This window comes from Salmo salar, unplaced genomic scaffold (assembly GCF_965601325.2).
Source record: "Salmo salar unplaced genomic scaffold, fSalSal1 ptg000578l, whole genome shotgun sequence".
Lineage (NCBI taxonomy): Eukaryota > Metazoa > Chordata > Actinopteri > Salmoniformes > Salmonidae > Salmo > Salmo salar.
The window spans coordinates 727,757-742,805 of NW_027675424.1; the positions used below are offsets into that span (position 1 = coordinate 727,757).

A 15,049-nucleotide genomic window follows, 5' to 3' on the forward strand; every position below is an offset into this window, starting at 1 on the left:
AACCTAACCGCACTTTTATATGTACGAATCATTACCGATACCAATTACAAACCCAATTATTCTCTATCTAAAATTTCCCGATCGAACCTAACCGCATTTCTATATGTACGAATCATTGCCGATACCAATTACAAACCCAATTATTCCCTATATCATCGAACCTAATCGTATCCTTCCTTACGAATCTCGCCGATAGATTTCAGTATTCTCCCTGAACCTAACCGCACCTTTTATATTTTACGGATCTCGCCAGGTGCAAAATACTCAAAGGTACCATTAATAACAACACATCTACCACAGGTTTGCATTTCACAATGGTGACTATCAAATTTCTTATCTACTCATAATAATTCATAATTTTGTTCACTTACATCGAACAGGTGCTTCACAAAATTAATTTGGTTAAAGCCAATATGCAGATCTTTAGTTATTATAACAATAGGTGTCTGCTTACCTGTTTTTAGTAGCCCGGACAATTTGTAAAGTACACCGTTTCCCCGAAAGCGAAGTCCAATTGGCTGATTAAATGCTCAGCGTAAACGTCCTATATACCAGACCGTCGGGGTTCACCATGTTAATGTTGCGACAGTTCGTTTCTGGTAACAGAACAAAATAGTCAGCACATAGTAACTTCTGATTTAGCTGTACTTTAATTAATGCAAACACGTGCGTGGTATATGTGTGGTTCGTGTATATATACGGTCTCACTGTTTTACCTTGCAGGGCAAAACAGAGAAGAGGACGACACATCCTATTGTTCTGTCTTTTACACTGACAGAGATAGTTCCTGCTCAATGCTGGCCTGTCCGAGGGAGGAGGAGCGTGGTTTAAACTTGCTCCTCCTGTCGTCGGCGTGTAGGCTGATAACCAGCGTCGTGACGCACTTCCTGTTGCCGGTTGTAGTTCTTCTTGTCTTCAGTTGATTTACTCGCAGTTCATATACTTAATATTGTAGCATAGCTTCCCCAGTATATTATAAAGGTTATGCATACAAATAGCCAGTTCAACCCTAACAATTGTTACACCATGTAGGAGCAGTATAGACCTAGTCTGTTCATTATATACATCTATATGATGTATTGTTACACCATGTAGCAGCAGTATAGACCTAGTCTGTTCATTATATACATCTACATGATGTATTGTTACACCATGTAGGAGCAGTATAGACCTACAGCAGCTGGCTACTTATTTATATGTTGTTTGACTGAATGAAACTGCCTTAAATGTGCTGTAGTAAACATTTTTTATTCTCACTAATCAATCACCACATTCCTGTCTTTGTATGTCTCAATAGTATTATTTAATTAAATCCATGTAAAATAATCTTTGACTGAATATAAAATGTGATCCTCAACTGCGTTTCCCTCCAGTCAGCAGACGGCGATGTGCGTCTTTCAGGCGATGCTGCCAGCGTGACGTATAATCTAGTGGACGGTTCTTCATAAACAGCTCGTCAACCACCTCGGTAGCTTGCTAGCCAACATAGCCGAAAGAATCAAGCTATTTATACGCTTTCGGTCTATATTAGCTACTGTGTTTTAGACACACTTCTGTCGTATCTACTTGTTAACCTATTTAATTTAATATTACGTTATTTTTTATTAGTCAGCTATAGTAGCTGGCTGGTTAAGTTAGCATTAGCCTAGTCGCTAATGATAGCTAGCTAGCTAACATCCCCGAACATGAGCTCCCTAAACTACTCCCCTCCTGTTAAAGAAGAGGAGGTCTGCTGGACGGAGACAGAAGCTCTGGGGCTGAACATTGTCGTGAAAGAGGAGAAGGAAGAGGAGGATGTTACAGTAAAACAAGAAGTAGAGGGTGAGGCTGTTACAGTGAAAGATGAAGAGAAAGACGTTTCAGTTAAACAAGAGGAAGAAGAGGATGATGCTGTTTTTGGAGTGAAGAAGGAAGGGGAGATTACTGTCACATTGAAAGATGAAGAGGAGGAGATAGGAGATCTGATTAACACCAGTAAGTACCGCCTTCAATTAGTTTTTAACTTTGGATATTCGGAGTTGGCTCGTCAATACCTCTTCAACGGAGGGTCCTGGGATGATGACTGATATGTCCAGAATCAGACGACGTAGAGACAAGCTACCCCTTGTTTTCTCCGTTCCGTTTCCAAAAAGTGACTTAACATATATATTTGAGGAGGGTCTATCTGCTGACTGCAGACTGGGGGGCCACGGCATGTAGTGATTTTAATGTAGTGATGTTTTACTACACACCGTGACCCCCAATAGAGCCATGTGAGAGTTGGGTTGGCTACACCAAAGATTATGGATATACTGACAAGATGTCTCTCCGTCCTGACAAGGGGAGTCGTTGTCCACAAAGCTGCACTGTGGGTTGTCTATCTCCCGCCTATCCTGTCTTTGGATTGGTGGATACATCTTATTATTGTAATCTATTGTTTATATTCTATGAGGGTTGTTGTCGTCAACCGCCTGTATTCAATGGAGAGAGATGCTAAGCTACTAGCATGAATATGCATAGCAATCTGGAGACAACTCCAATAGTGTTTTTATCAAAGTTGTCGGTATGTCACGTGTCCACGTAACAACTTAATCATTACGAAACTTCTGTTAGATCAAGTAAACCTCACGTAGCAAATAAGCCATTCATTTTGTTGTTGACCAAATTCAACACTTTCCACATTGGGTTGATAATTGTTTCCACTTGGATACAACCAACTGTAACCTACTGGCATGACCTAGAGAGATACAACCTACTGTAACCTACTGGCATGACCTAGAGAGATACAACCTACTGTAACCTACTGGCATGACCTAGAGAGATACAACCTACTGTAACCTACTGGCATGACCTAGAGAGATACAACCTACTGTAACCTACTGGCATGACCTAGAGAGATACAACCTACTGTAACCTACTGGCATGACCTAGAGAGATACAACCTACTGTAACCTACTGGCATGACCTAGAGAGATACAACCTACTGTAACCTACTGGCATGACCTAGAGAGGTACAACCTACTGTAACCTACTGGCATGACCTAGAGAGTTACAACCTACTGTAACCTACTGGCATGACCTAGAGAGTTACAACCTACTGTAGCCTATTGGCATGACCTAGAGAGGTACAACCTACTGTAGTCTACTGACATGACCTAGAGAGATACAACCTACTGTAACCTATTGGCATGACCTAGAGAGTTACAACCTACTGTAGCCTACTGGCATGACCTAGAGAGTTACAACCTACTGTAACCTACTGGCATGACCTAGAGAGATACAACCTACTGTAGCCTACTGGCATGTCCTAGAGAGTTACAACCTACTGTAACCTACTGGCATGACCTAGAGAGTTACAACCTACTGTAGCCTACTGGCATGTCCTAGAGAGTTATAACCTACTGTAACCTACTGGCATGACCTAGAGAGTTACAACCTACTGTAACCTACTGGCATGACCTAGAGAGGTACAACCTACTGTAACCTACTGGCATGACCTAGAGAGGTACAACCTACTGTAACCTACTGGCATGACCTAGAGAGATACAACCTACTGTAACCTACTGGCATGACCTAGAGAGGTTCAACCTACTGTAACCTACTGGCATGACCTAGAGAGTTACAACCTACTGTAACCTACTGGCATGACCTAGAGAGATACAACCTACTGTAGTCTACTGGCATGACCTACAGAGTTACAACCTACTGTAACCTACTGGCATGACCTAGAGAGTTACAACCTACTGTAACCTACTGGCATGACCTAGAGAGGTACAACCTACTGTAACCTACTGGCATGACCTAGAGAGTTACAACCTACTGTAACCTACTGGCATGATCTAGAGAGATACAACCTACTGTAACCTACTGGCATGACCTAGAGAGATACAACCTACTGTAACCTACTGGCATGACCTAGAGAGATACAACCTACTGTAACCTACTGGCATGACCTAGAGAGTTACAACCTACTGTAACCTACTGGCATGACCTAGAGAGATACAACCTACTGTAACCTACTGGCATGACCTAGAGAGGTTCAACCTACTGTAACCTACTGGCATGACCTAGAGAGATACAACCTACTGTAGCCTACTGGCATGACCTAGAGAGTTACAACCTACTGTAACCTACTGGCATGACCTAGAGAGATACAACCTACTGTAGCCTACTGGCATGACCTAGAGAGTTACAACCTACTGTAACCTACTGGCATGACCTAGAGCGTTACAACCTACTGTAATCTACTGGCATGACCTAGAGAGTTACAACCTACTGTAACCTACTGGCATGACCTAGAGAGATACAACCTACTGTAACCTACTGGCATGACCTAGAGAGATACAACCTACTGTATTCTTTCTACCAATTGATTGGTTGAAATTTTATGACGTGTATTTGTTCATATAGACACACCCCATGTGTTTAATAAAATCAACTGTATGTGCAGAACTTGAATTGAACTGATGCTTCAAGCATTTGATTAAATAATTAACACAAACAAATTACTTGAGGAAGCCAGAGGTCAATATAACCAGAAGAAAATAACCAATTCCCCACCTGCTGCTGGCCTTCGTTAATTCTGACGTTATGCTCCTGAAGTTTCCGGTAAAATAGGCAAACTTTTTCCATTTCCGTTTGAAGTGCCAATTTATCTTACCATTTCTACGATCTGCGTGCCAGTTATGAAGGAGTTACAACACCTGTTTGGCTCCTCCACTTCCTGGGTCGGTGAAGTGAGGTATTACATTTAAGGATTAAATCATTTAACCTCTATGGGCTAGGTGGGACGCTACGTAACAGCCACTGGCAGCCTGTGGCGCGATTTTCAAAACCTTAAAAATCCTATTACTTCAATTTCTCAAACATATGACTATTTTACAGCTATTTAAAGACAAGACTCTCGTTAATCTAACCACACTGTCCGATTTCAAAAAGGCTTTACAACGAAAGCAAAACATTAGAAAATGTCAGCAGAGTACCAAGCCAGAAATAATCAGACACCCATTTTTCAAGCCAGCATATAATGTCACCAAAACCCAGAAGACAGCTAAATGCAGCACTCACCTTTGATGATCTTCATCAGATGACAACCCTAGGACATTATGTTATACAATACATGCATGTTTTGTTCAATCAAGTTCATATTTATATCAAAAACCAGCTTTTTACATTAGCATGTGATGTTCAGAACTAGCATACCCCCCGCAAACTTCCGGGGAATTCGCTAACATTTTACTAAATTACTCACGATAAACGTTCACAAAAAGCATAACAATTATTTTAATAATTATAGATACAGACCTCCTCTATGCACTCGATATGTCCGATTTTAAAATAGCTTTTTGGTGAAAGCACATTTTGCAATATTCTAAGTACATAGCCCAGGCATCACGGGCTCGCTATTTAGACACCCGGCAAGTTTAGCACTCACCATAATCATATTTACTATTATAAAAGTTTGATTACCTTTTGTTGTCTTCGTCAGAATGCACACCCAGGACTGCTACTTCAATAACAAATGTTGGTTTGGTCCAAAATAATCCATCGTTATATCCGAATAGCGGCGTTTTGTTTGTGCATTCCAGACACTATCCGAAATAGTAAAGAAGTGTCGCGCGCATGGCGCAATTCGTGACAATAAAATTCTAAATATTCCATTACCGTACTTCGAAGCATGTCAACCGCTGTTTAACCTCTTGGGGCTAGGTGGGACGCTAGCGTGCCACCCGTGGTGCACTCCATCAACAGCAGGTGCATTTCAAGAGCGGCAAATTTGAATCCAAATAAATGTCAAAATTCAAATTTTTCAAAAATACAACTATGTTACACCATTTGAAAGATAAACATCTCCTTAATCTAACCACGTTTTACGATTTCAAAAAGGTTTTACGGCGAAAGCATAAATTTAGAGTATGTTAGGACAGTACATTTACAAGAGTTGTGTGTAATGTTTTGTCAAGTCAAAGACAGGGTCACCAAAACCATAAAACCAGCTAAAATGATGCACTAACCTTTTACAATCTCCATCAGATGACACTCCTAGGACATTATGTTAGACAATGCATGCATTTTTAGTTCTATCAAGTTCATATTTATATCAAAAAACAGCGTTTTACTATGGCATTGATGTTGAGGAAATCGTTTCCCTCCAATAACCGGCAGTCAAGTCAGCGTCACAAATTAAATAATTAAAATTAGAAAACATTGGTAAAATATTATATTGTCATTTAAAGAATTATAGATTTACATCTTTTGAACGCAATCAACTTGCCAGATTTAAAAATAACCTTACTGGGAAATCACACTTTGCAATAATCTGAGCACTGCGCCCAGAAAAATACGCGTTGCGATACAGACTAGACGTCATGTTGGGGAGATCTAAAATCGAAAATACTATGTAAATAATCCATTACCTTTGATTCTCTTCATCAGATGTCACTTCCAGGTATCACAGGTCCATAACGAATGTAGTTTTGTTCAAAAAAGCTCATCATTTATGTCCAAAAATCTCCGTCTCGTTAGCACATGATGTAAGCCAGCCGGACTTCTCGTCATGAACGAGGGGAAAAAATATATTTCCGTTCGTTCAAACATGTCAAACGTTGTATAGCATAAATCATTAGGGCCTTTTTTAACCAGAACATGAATAATATTCAAGGTGGACGAATGCATACTCTTTTATAACGTATTGGAACGAGGGTACCCAACATGAACTAGCGCGCCAGGTGTCTAATGGGACATCACCGTTCCATGGCTCTTGTTCGGTCAGATCTCCCTCCAGAAGACTCAAAACACTTTGTAAAGGCTGGTGACATCTAGTGGAAGCAATAGGAAGTGCCAAAATATTCCTAAACCCCTGTGTTTTTCAATGGGATAGGTTTAAAGTCAATACAACACATCAGGTATCCACTTCCTGTCAGAAAATGTCTCAGGGTTTTGCCTGCCAAATGAGTTCTGTTATACTCACAGACACCATTCAAACAGTTTTGGAAACTTTAGAGTGTTTTCTATCCATATATAATAAGTATATGCATATTGTAGTTACTGGGTAGGATTAGTAACCAGATTAAATCGGGTACATTTTTTTTATCCAGACGTGCAAATGCTGCCCCCTAGACCCAACAGGTTAAAATCAATTTTTACGCCATTTTTCTCGTAGAAAAGCGATAATATTCCGACAGGGAATCTCCTTTTCGGCAAACAGAGGAAAAAATCCCAAAGGCGGGGGCGGTCGGGTCACGCGCATAAGCCCAGTGTCCCTTGATCGGCCACTTGAGAAAGGCGATAATGTGTTTCAGCCTGGGGCTGGAATGACGACATTCTGTTTTTTCCCGGGCTCTGAGCGCCTATGGACGACGTGGGAAGTGTCACGTTAGAGCAGAGATCCTTAGTAAATGATAGAGATGGAAAAGAAGTTCAAGAAATGGTCAGACAGGCCACTTCCTGTAAAGGAATCTCTCAGGTTTTGACCTGCCATTTGAGTTCTGTTATACTCACAGACACCATTCAAACAGTTTTAGAAAATTTAGGGTGTTTTCTATCCATATGTAATAAGTATATGCATATTGTAGTTACTGGGTAGGAGTGGTAACCAGATTAAATCGGGTATGTTTTTTATCCAGCCGTGTCAATACTGCCCCCTAGCCCTAACAGGTTAAGGAATATATCCGAGTCTCACGCTCATCACCTGTGGAATGCGGGGCTTCCAGCGAGGTGTGGATTTAATAGTATGTTGTACCTAGTTTCCCTCCTTCAGGGAACAGTAATTATAGTCACAAATCAAATCAAATGTATTTCTTACATCAGCTGATATCACAAAGTGCTGTACAGAAACCCAGCCTAAAACCTCAAACAGCAAGCAATGCAGGTGTAGAAGCACGGTGGCTAGCAAAAACTCCAGAGAAAGGCCAAAACCTAGGAAGAAACCTAGAGAGGAACCAGGCTATGAGGGGTGGCCAGTCCTCTTCTGGCTGTGCCGGGTGGAGATTATAACAGCACATGGCCAAGATGTTCAAATGTTCATAAATGACCAGCATGGTCAAATAATAATAATCATAGTAGTTGTCGAGGGTGCAACAAGTCAGTAACACAAGAGTAAGTGTCAGTTGGCTTTTTCATAGCCGATCTTTGAGAGTATCTCTACCGCTCCTGCTCTCTAGAGTGTTGAAAACAACAGGTCTTTGACAGGTAGCACCTCCGGTGAACAGGTCAGGGTTCCATAGCTGCAGGCAGAATAGTTTGAACTGGAGCAGCAGCACGGCCAGGTGAACTGGGGACAGCAAGGAGTCATCAAGCCAGGTAGTCCTGAGGCATGGTCCTAGGGCTCAGGTCCTCCGAGAATTAGAGAGAGCATATTTAAATTCACACAGGACACCGGAAAAGACAAGAGAAATACTCCAGATGTGACAGACTGACCCTAGCCCCCCCGACACATAAACTACTGCAGCATAAATACTGGAGGCTGAGACAGGAGGGGTCAGGAGACACTGTGGCCCCATCTGATGAAACCCCCGGACAGGGCCAAACAGGTAGGATATTACCCCACCCACTTTGCCAAAGCGCAGCCTCCACACCACTGGAGGGATATCTCCAACCACCAACATACCATCCCGGGACAAGGCCGAGTATAGCCCACAAAGATCTCCGCCACGGCACAGCCCAAGGGGGGGCGCCAACCCAGACAGGAAGACAACGTCAGTGACTCAACCCACTCAAGTGACGCACCCCTCCCATGGACGGCATGGAAGAACACCAGTAAGCCAGTGGATTTAATAGTATGTTGTACCTAGTTTCCCTCCTTCAGGGAACAGTAGTTATAGTCATAACGTGTGGATTTAATAGTATGTTGTACCTAGTTTCCCTCCTTCAGGGAACAGTAGTTATAGTCATAACGTGTGGATTTAATAGTATGTTCTACCTAGTTTCCCTCCTTCAGGGAACAGTAGTTATAGTCATAACGTTATGCTTGTCATATGATGAACTTTAACTTAAATACTGGATCTTGCTGTCGGACAGTTGTTTTGTATATTCAGATCTCCGAAATGCTCTCTACCTACGTAACATTTAGTGTCTCCTTTTGTTACGCTGGGAAAACAGTTTTCATGGGCACAGAAATCCTAAATCATTTCAGTTTACTAAATCCAATGGTTCTAACCGAGAGTCACCTTAACTTTATTGACAACTCCCAAATGGATACTGTCATTAATGCGGTTCTTCAATAATTACACATAATACTTAATACTGTAGCTGTTTAGTTACAGTCACATGTTCAACTATCATCAGCTGATCCAGGAAATCATTTTCTGCATGCCAGTCAAACGTAGTTCTTCATTCATTACACCGGTAAAGACAGTTATGCCGTGCTCCACGTTGGATCCAACATCCCAAACAAATCGATATTTATAATGTGTTATTGTCTACTTGATTTACAGTAGGGTCTCGTTAGTCCGTTTGGAAACGGAGATACTTAGCTCATAATGTGTAGAGAACTGTTCCTTGATGGATAGGCTATTGTACAACACACAGAGCTATTTTCCTTTATTCAGGACATTTAGAATGACAACACATTACAGAGTAGCCTAGTGGGATTATTCACAAAATTATCTGGTGATCAGGTTATGAATTGTCATGACAAAGACATTTTAGTCTCCTTGTTTCACCTAAAATATTAAATGATTTATAGTCCTAGGTCTATGTTGTTGTTAGGTGAAGTTATGGGTCCTACAGTAGGTCTATGTTATTGTTAGGTGAGATTATAGACCATTTTGGCATACACTTAGTGGACAAAACCTCATTGTCAGGCTGATGTCAGGCTGATGGAAAACTAGCCAATGAGCATTTTACTGGTTGAAGTCGTTTTTAAATATAAAGTAGTACATTTGACAATAACACAAATATTATATTAAATCAGGACATTCAAACGAGCCTTACAATTATAATCCAAAGTAGTGTCAAATGATGATAATAATCATAATCAACCTGGAAATGGAGGCTATTTTTGCTGTCAGCCTATGAGAACTCCCCTGAGTTTCCCCCACGGTGGTGAATTAGTGAATAGACACAGAGCTTAATGTGAGTTTCCTTGAGTAACACTCCTGATCTAGTGCTGTAATATTCAGAATACATTGTGAAAACTAATCTTTGCTCACCATTTGTTAAATATATATTTTTTTTCACCCCTTTTTTCTCCCCAATTGGTACTTACAGTCTTGTCTCATTGCTGCAACTCCCATACGGACTCTGGAGAGGCGAAGGTCGAGAGCCATGCGTCCTCTGAAACACAACCCAACCTAGCCGCGCTGCTTCTTGACACAATGCCCATCCAACCCGGAAGCCAGCAGCACCAATGTGTCGGAGGAAACACTGTACACCTGGCGACCTGGTCAGCGTGCACTGCGCCCGGCCCGCCACAGGAGTCGCAGTGCGCGATGAAACAAGGATATCCCTGCCGGCCAAACCCTCCCCTAACCCGGACGACGCTGGGCCAATTGTGCGTCGCCCCATGGGCCTCCCGGTCGCGGCCGGCTGCAACAGAGCTTGGACTCGAACCCAGAATCTCTAATGGCACAGCTTAGGCCACTTGCTCACCATTTTTGCTCCAGGCAGATATACTACATCCATAACTAGCGGTTTCTGCATTAGCAGGGAGGTGTTTCTGCAATCAAATTGTGTGCGCATCGCCCTTGTCGCAATTTTAGCAAACACAGAAAGGTGCCTATATTTGAGAACAAAAGTCGCCTGGCACACTGCTTAGGAGTTCAACACCTTTTACTTATTTCTAGTTACTACTAATGTGAAAACAAGACTAAATATGACTATTGTTGCTCACTTGACTGTCTTAAGACAATTGTCAAGTCATTTTAACATTCATTACAGACGTCAATTGTTGTACAGTATCATGGCTACGCTGTTGGCATCACCTTTTTCAGTGGATTTCTGCTGTTGTGAGCCTTTAACTATCTGTCTGACTTGTTCACACAGGTGAGAGACGTGACTATCATGGATCCTCTGGGGAGCCTCAACATCATGATGCTGACGAGTCAGAGAAGAGTCTGTCCAGATTCTATCACCTCAAGAAACACCAGCAGAGACCCACAGGGAAGAAATCTATCTGCTGCTCTGACTGTGGAAAACATTGCAAATCTTCATCAGAACTTAAAATACACCAGCGAACACACACAGGAGAGAAATCTCACCACTGTTTTGATTGTGGGAAGAGTTACTCAAGTTTAAAAGCACTAAAAGTACACCTGAGAATTCACACTGGAGAGAAACCGTACAGCTGTACTCAATGTGGGAAGAGTTTTACTCAGTCAAGCAACCTGTTATCACACCAGAGAACACACACAGGAGAGAAACCTTATAGCTGTGATCAATGTGGGAAGACTTATATTTCATCTTGCCATCTGAGTAGACACCAGCGAGTACACACAGGAGAGAAACCTTATAGCTGTAATCAATGTGGGAAGAGTTTTACTCGGCCAGACAGCCTGATAATACACCAGAGAACACACACAGGAGAGAAACCTTATAGCTGTGATCAATGTGGGAAGACTTATATTTCATCTTGCCATCTGACTAAACACCAGCGAGTACACACAGGAGAGAAACCTTATAGCTGTAATCAATGTGGGAAGAGTTTTACTCGGCCAGACAGCCTGATATTACACCAGAAAACACACACAGGAGAGAAACAATATAGCTGTGATCAATGTGGGAAGAGTTTTGCTGCATCTGGCTCTCTGACTCTACACCAGAAAACACACACAGGAGAGAAATCTTTCCACTGTTCAGATTGTGGAAAAATATTCTCAACTTCACAGAATATGAAGAAGCACCAGAAAACACACACAGGAGAGAAACCTTATAGCTGTAATCAATGTGGGAAGAGTTTTACTCGGTCAGACGGCCTGATATTACACCAGAGAACACACACAGGAGAGAAACCTTATAGCTGTAACCAATGTGGGAATAGTTTTTCTACATCTAGCTATCTCACTATACACCAGAGAACACACACAGGAGAGAAACCTTTTAGCTGTAACCAATGTGGGAATAGTTTTTCTACATCTAGCTATCTCACTAAACACCAGAGAACTCATACAGGAGAAAAACCATATAGCTGTACTCAATGTGGGAAGAGTTTTTCTACGTCTAGCTATCTCACTATACACCAGAGAACACACACAGGAGAGAAACCATATAGCTGTACTCAATGTGGGAAGAGTTTTTCTACGTCTAGCTATCTCACTATACACCAGAGAACACACACAGGAGAGAAACAATATAGCTGTAGTCAATGTGGGACAAGATTTTCTTGGCTAACCAGCCTAGTATCACATCAGAGAACACACACAGGAGAGAAATCTCCTAGCTGTGATCAATGTGGGAAGAGATACTCTGATAACAGATCTCTGATTAAACATCAGAAAATACATGAAGGAGTTGTTTCATGATATCAATGAAATAATGTCACAATGTAGAATGTTTTAACATTGTAGAAGGAGTATTTTAATGATGTCACAATGTAGAACCAAAAAGAGCTGTGTTACACTTACCATGTTGGTGACGCACTTGAATCAAAATGCAACACTTCAAAATGTAGCTAGCTGCTTTCTACAAATTGTCCTCTAACCAGGGATGTACACATTATTCCCAGATTCCGTGTGCTTTTTGAGCTGTTCGTTTTAACAGGACGTGCAACTTCATCTCCCTCCTGTCACACAAATGATTTTAACATGATATCGATGAGTTATGACAAATAAGTGTTGTGTTCCTTTGTTTAGCGACCCCTACATTTAAATGCATCACTCCAAAATGTAGCTGACTGTCTTCTGCAGGTTGTCCTCTAATCAGTGAGGTAAAATATATCTCCCATTTCCATGTGTTTTGTTTAGTTGTTAGTTTCAACATCACGTACAACCTGATTTCCCCCTAATTTCCCCCTATTTTATAAGGAGTAACATGATTATTGTGGCAGATGTTTGTGTATATAGCACATTTTATGTTTTCAATATATCCCAAACTGTTTCTGCATATTGGTTATTGATTTGGACACGTTAAAACTGTGTTTTGACATTGGGGATATCCCATCTAGCAACATGTCATTGAAAAGACATTGAAAATATGACTATGCAACCAAATATTTCATATTTACATTTCATGATCAGATTTAGTAATCGATTTATTGATGATATTTATTCATGCAACCAACTGACAATTTTTGGTACAATTATATTGACATTGTTGCCCTGCTTTTAAAATATCAGGGTTCATTCTCAGATGTGCCAACCCAAATGTACTAGAGCATGACATTGGGGACTGGGCCCCGATCCAACAACATGCCTATCTAGTGAACCCTGAAAAGGGAGAGAAGCTCTGCAGTGAGGTGGAAAGTTACTATGGATATTGCAGGAGTTTCCTCTTGAAATCAGACATGTCTGTGGTGAGGACAACTTGGTTGCTGATTGTCTCAAGGTGGGCAGTCAAAAAGTTTTGTGTTTAGACAGTGCGTTGCCATGGATCACAATGTATTTTGACTGCACGTTTTTCCGTATTGGAGATGAGTTTTGTTTGGGCTCGTTCCAAGGGGACGAGAGTTCTAGAAGCTAGTGAGTTTTAGGAAGACGAGAGTTCTAGAAGCTAGTGGGATTTAGGAAGACGAGAGTTCTAGAAGCTAGTGGGATTTAGGATTCTATAGAAAGAAAAAGGAGAAACAAATAATACTATTGTATATTATTATTTAGAAATACGTGTTTTTTTTCTTGTTTTTAATTGTTGACATCCAGTAGACACCATGTTTATATTGGTGAAGGTGAAGCATTGTAGTTGATTATAATGTGAAATGGAAGTTGTTTTCTGTTGGTGGTGAGCAAACTTGTCCAAAAGAAATATAGGATATATTTGTTGTCATAAGGTGTTACAGGCTTTGGTTTTTCCATTTATGTTTTGAGGTTGGACGTTAGCACGTCTAGCCCGTTAGCCCGTCTAGCCCGTTAGCTCGTTAGCACGTCTAGCTCGTTAGCCCGTCTAGCTCGTTAGCCCGTCTAGCTCGTTAGCACGTCTAGCTCGTTAGCCCGTCTAGCTCGTTAGCACGTAGGACGCACTGATTGGTGTCACCTCGTTAGTCAGTATGTGTTACACCTGTGCTGGCTTGTCCATCTCGTTAGTGGGAAGGTGTTTCACCTGAGCTGGTCCAGGTTCTATTTAAGAGTGTCTGGCCCAGTGCTCCAGTTGTCTTGATACATGTGGAGAGTCAACACCTTTAGTTGCTCCACCTTTTTGGTTTACTTCCTGTCTTTAAGTTTGGTGTGGGTTTTTCTTTTGTTTTCCTCTTCTTGGGCAGATTTAGTGGGCCTCATGGTGGGTGTCTTTTAGGTCCCAGTTGTTGTTACTAGTCAACTTCCAGTGGACACCCCCATAGTGTCTTTCAGAGCCCCTCCTAAAAACATGCTTATATTTTGGGTTGGATGTTGCATCCAATTAATATTTTAATCAATGGATTTTCCTTAGAATGCTAATTCGTCTTTCAGTTGTTAATCTTATGTTTGTTGTGGTAAATATTTCTGTTTATTTTCATTGTTTTATTTTTTTCCTGTGAAGCATCCATGTCTGAAATGTGTTGTATAAATAAAGCTTGATTTGAACATATTGCAAAAGAAATTAACATAATGACTGACAATCAACAGACTCTTGCAAAACCAATACGTATCTTGGTCCATCTTATTATGAAAAAAGTATAAATTCAGTATATTTCCCACTATGTCAAAATAGTGCTGGTATGTACGTTTAGTATCACTTTTCAACCAACCCAGTGCATTTGTTGAAGATAAATGTTTAATTCAACAATATGTCAAAGGATTCAACTACTGGAAACGGACACAAACAAATGGATCAACCAGATCAATCCCACTTTTCCAGCCTGCTGAAGGCGTGGTGGAGTGGTAAACACCACCCCCGGCTCTACCAGGGGCTTGAAGTGGTCTCCCACAGCTCTGCTTATGTCATGTTCTGTGGCCTTGCTGTTCCATTTCTTGACTGTCCCTGCAACACAGAAACACATTTAGTC

The 15,049-nt window shown here is 41.3% G+C and overlaps 1 protein-coding gene across 1 annotated transcript; it reads left to right on the forward strand.

The window, feature by feature from the left end:
* Nucleotides 1-1,449: 1,449 nt before the first annotated feature.
* LOC145876338 (uncharacterized) lies at nt 1,450-14,631 on the forward strand. Its single transcript, XM_082972127.1, has 2 exons — nt 1,450-1,974; nt 10,963-14,631. Exons 1-2 carry the CDS (start codon nt 1,686-1,688, stop codon nt 12,435-12,437), a joined length of 1,764 nt encoding a protein of 587 aa, XP_082828253.1. The 5' UTR covers nt 1,450-1,685; the 3' UTR covers nt 12,438-14,631.
* The last annotated feature ends 418 nt before the right edge of the window (nt 14,632-15,049 follow it).

Excerpts from the sequence above, each read along its gene's own strand:
- LOC145876338 (XM_082972127.1), top strand. The coding sequence starts at position 1,686 with ATGAGCTCCCTAAACTACTCCCCTCCTGTTAAAGAAGAGGAGGTCTGC. Across the intron at positions 1,975-10,962 it reads AGGAGATCTGATTAACACCA|GTGAGAGACGTGACTATCAT; the intron begins GTAAGTACCGCC and ends TTGTTCACACAG.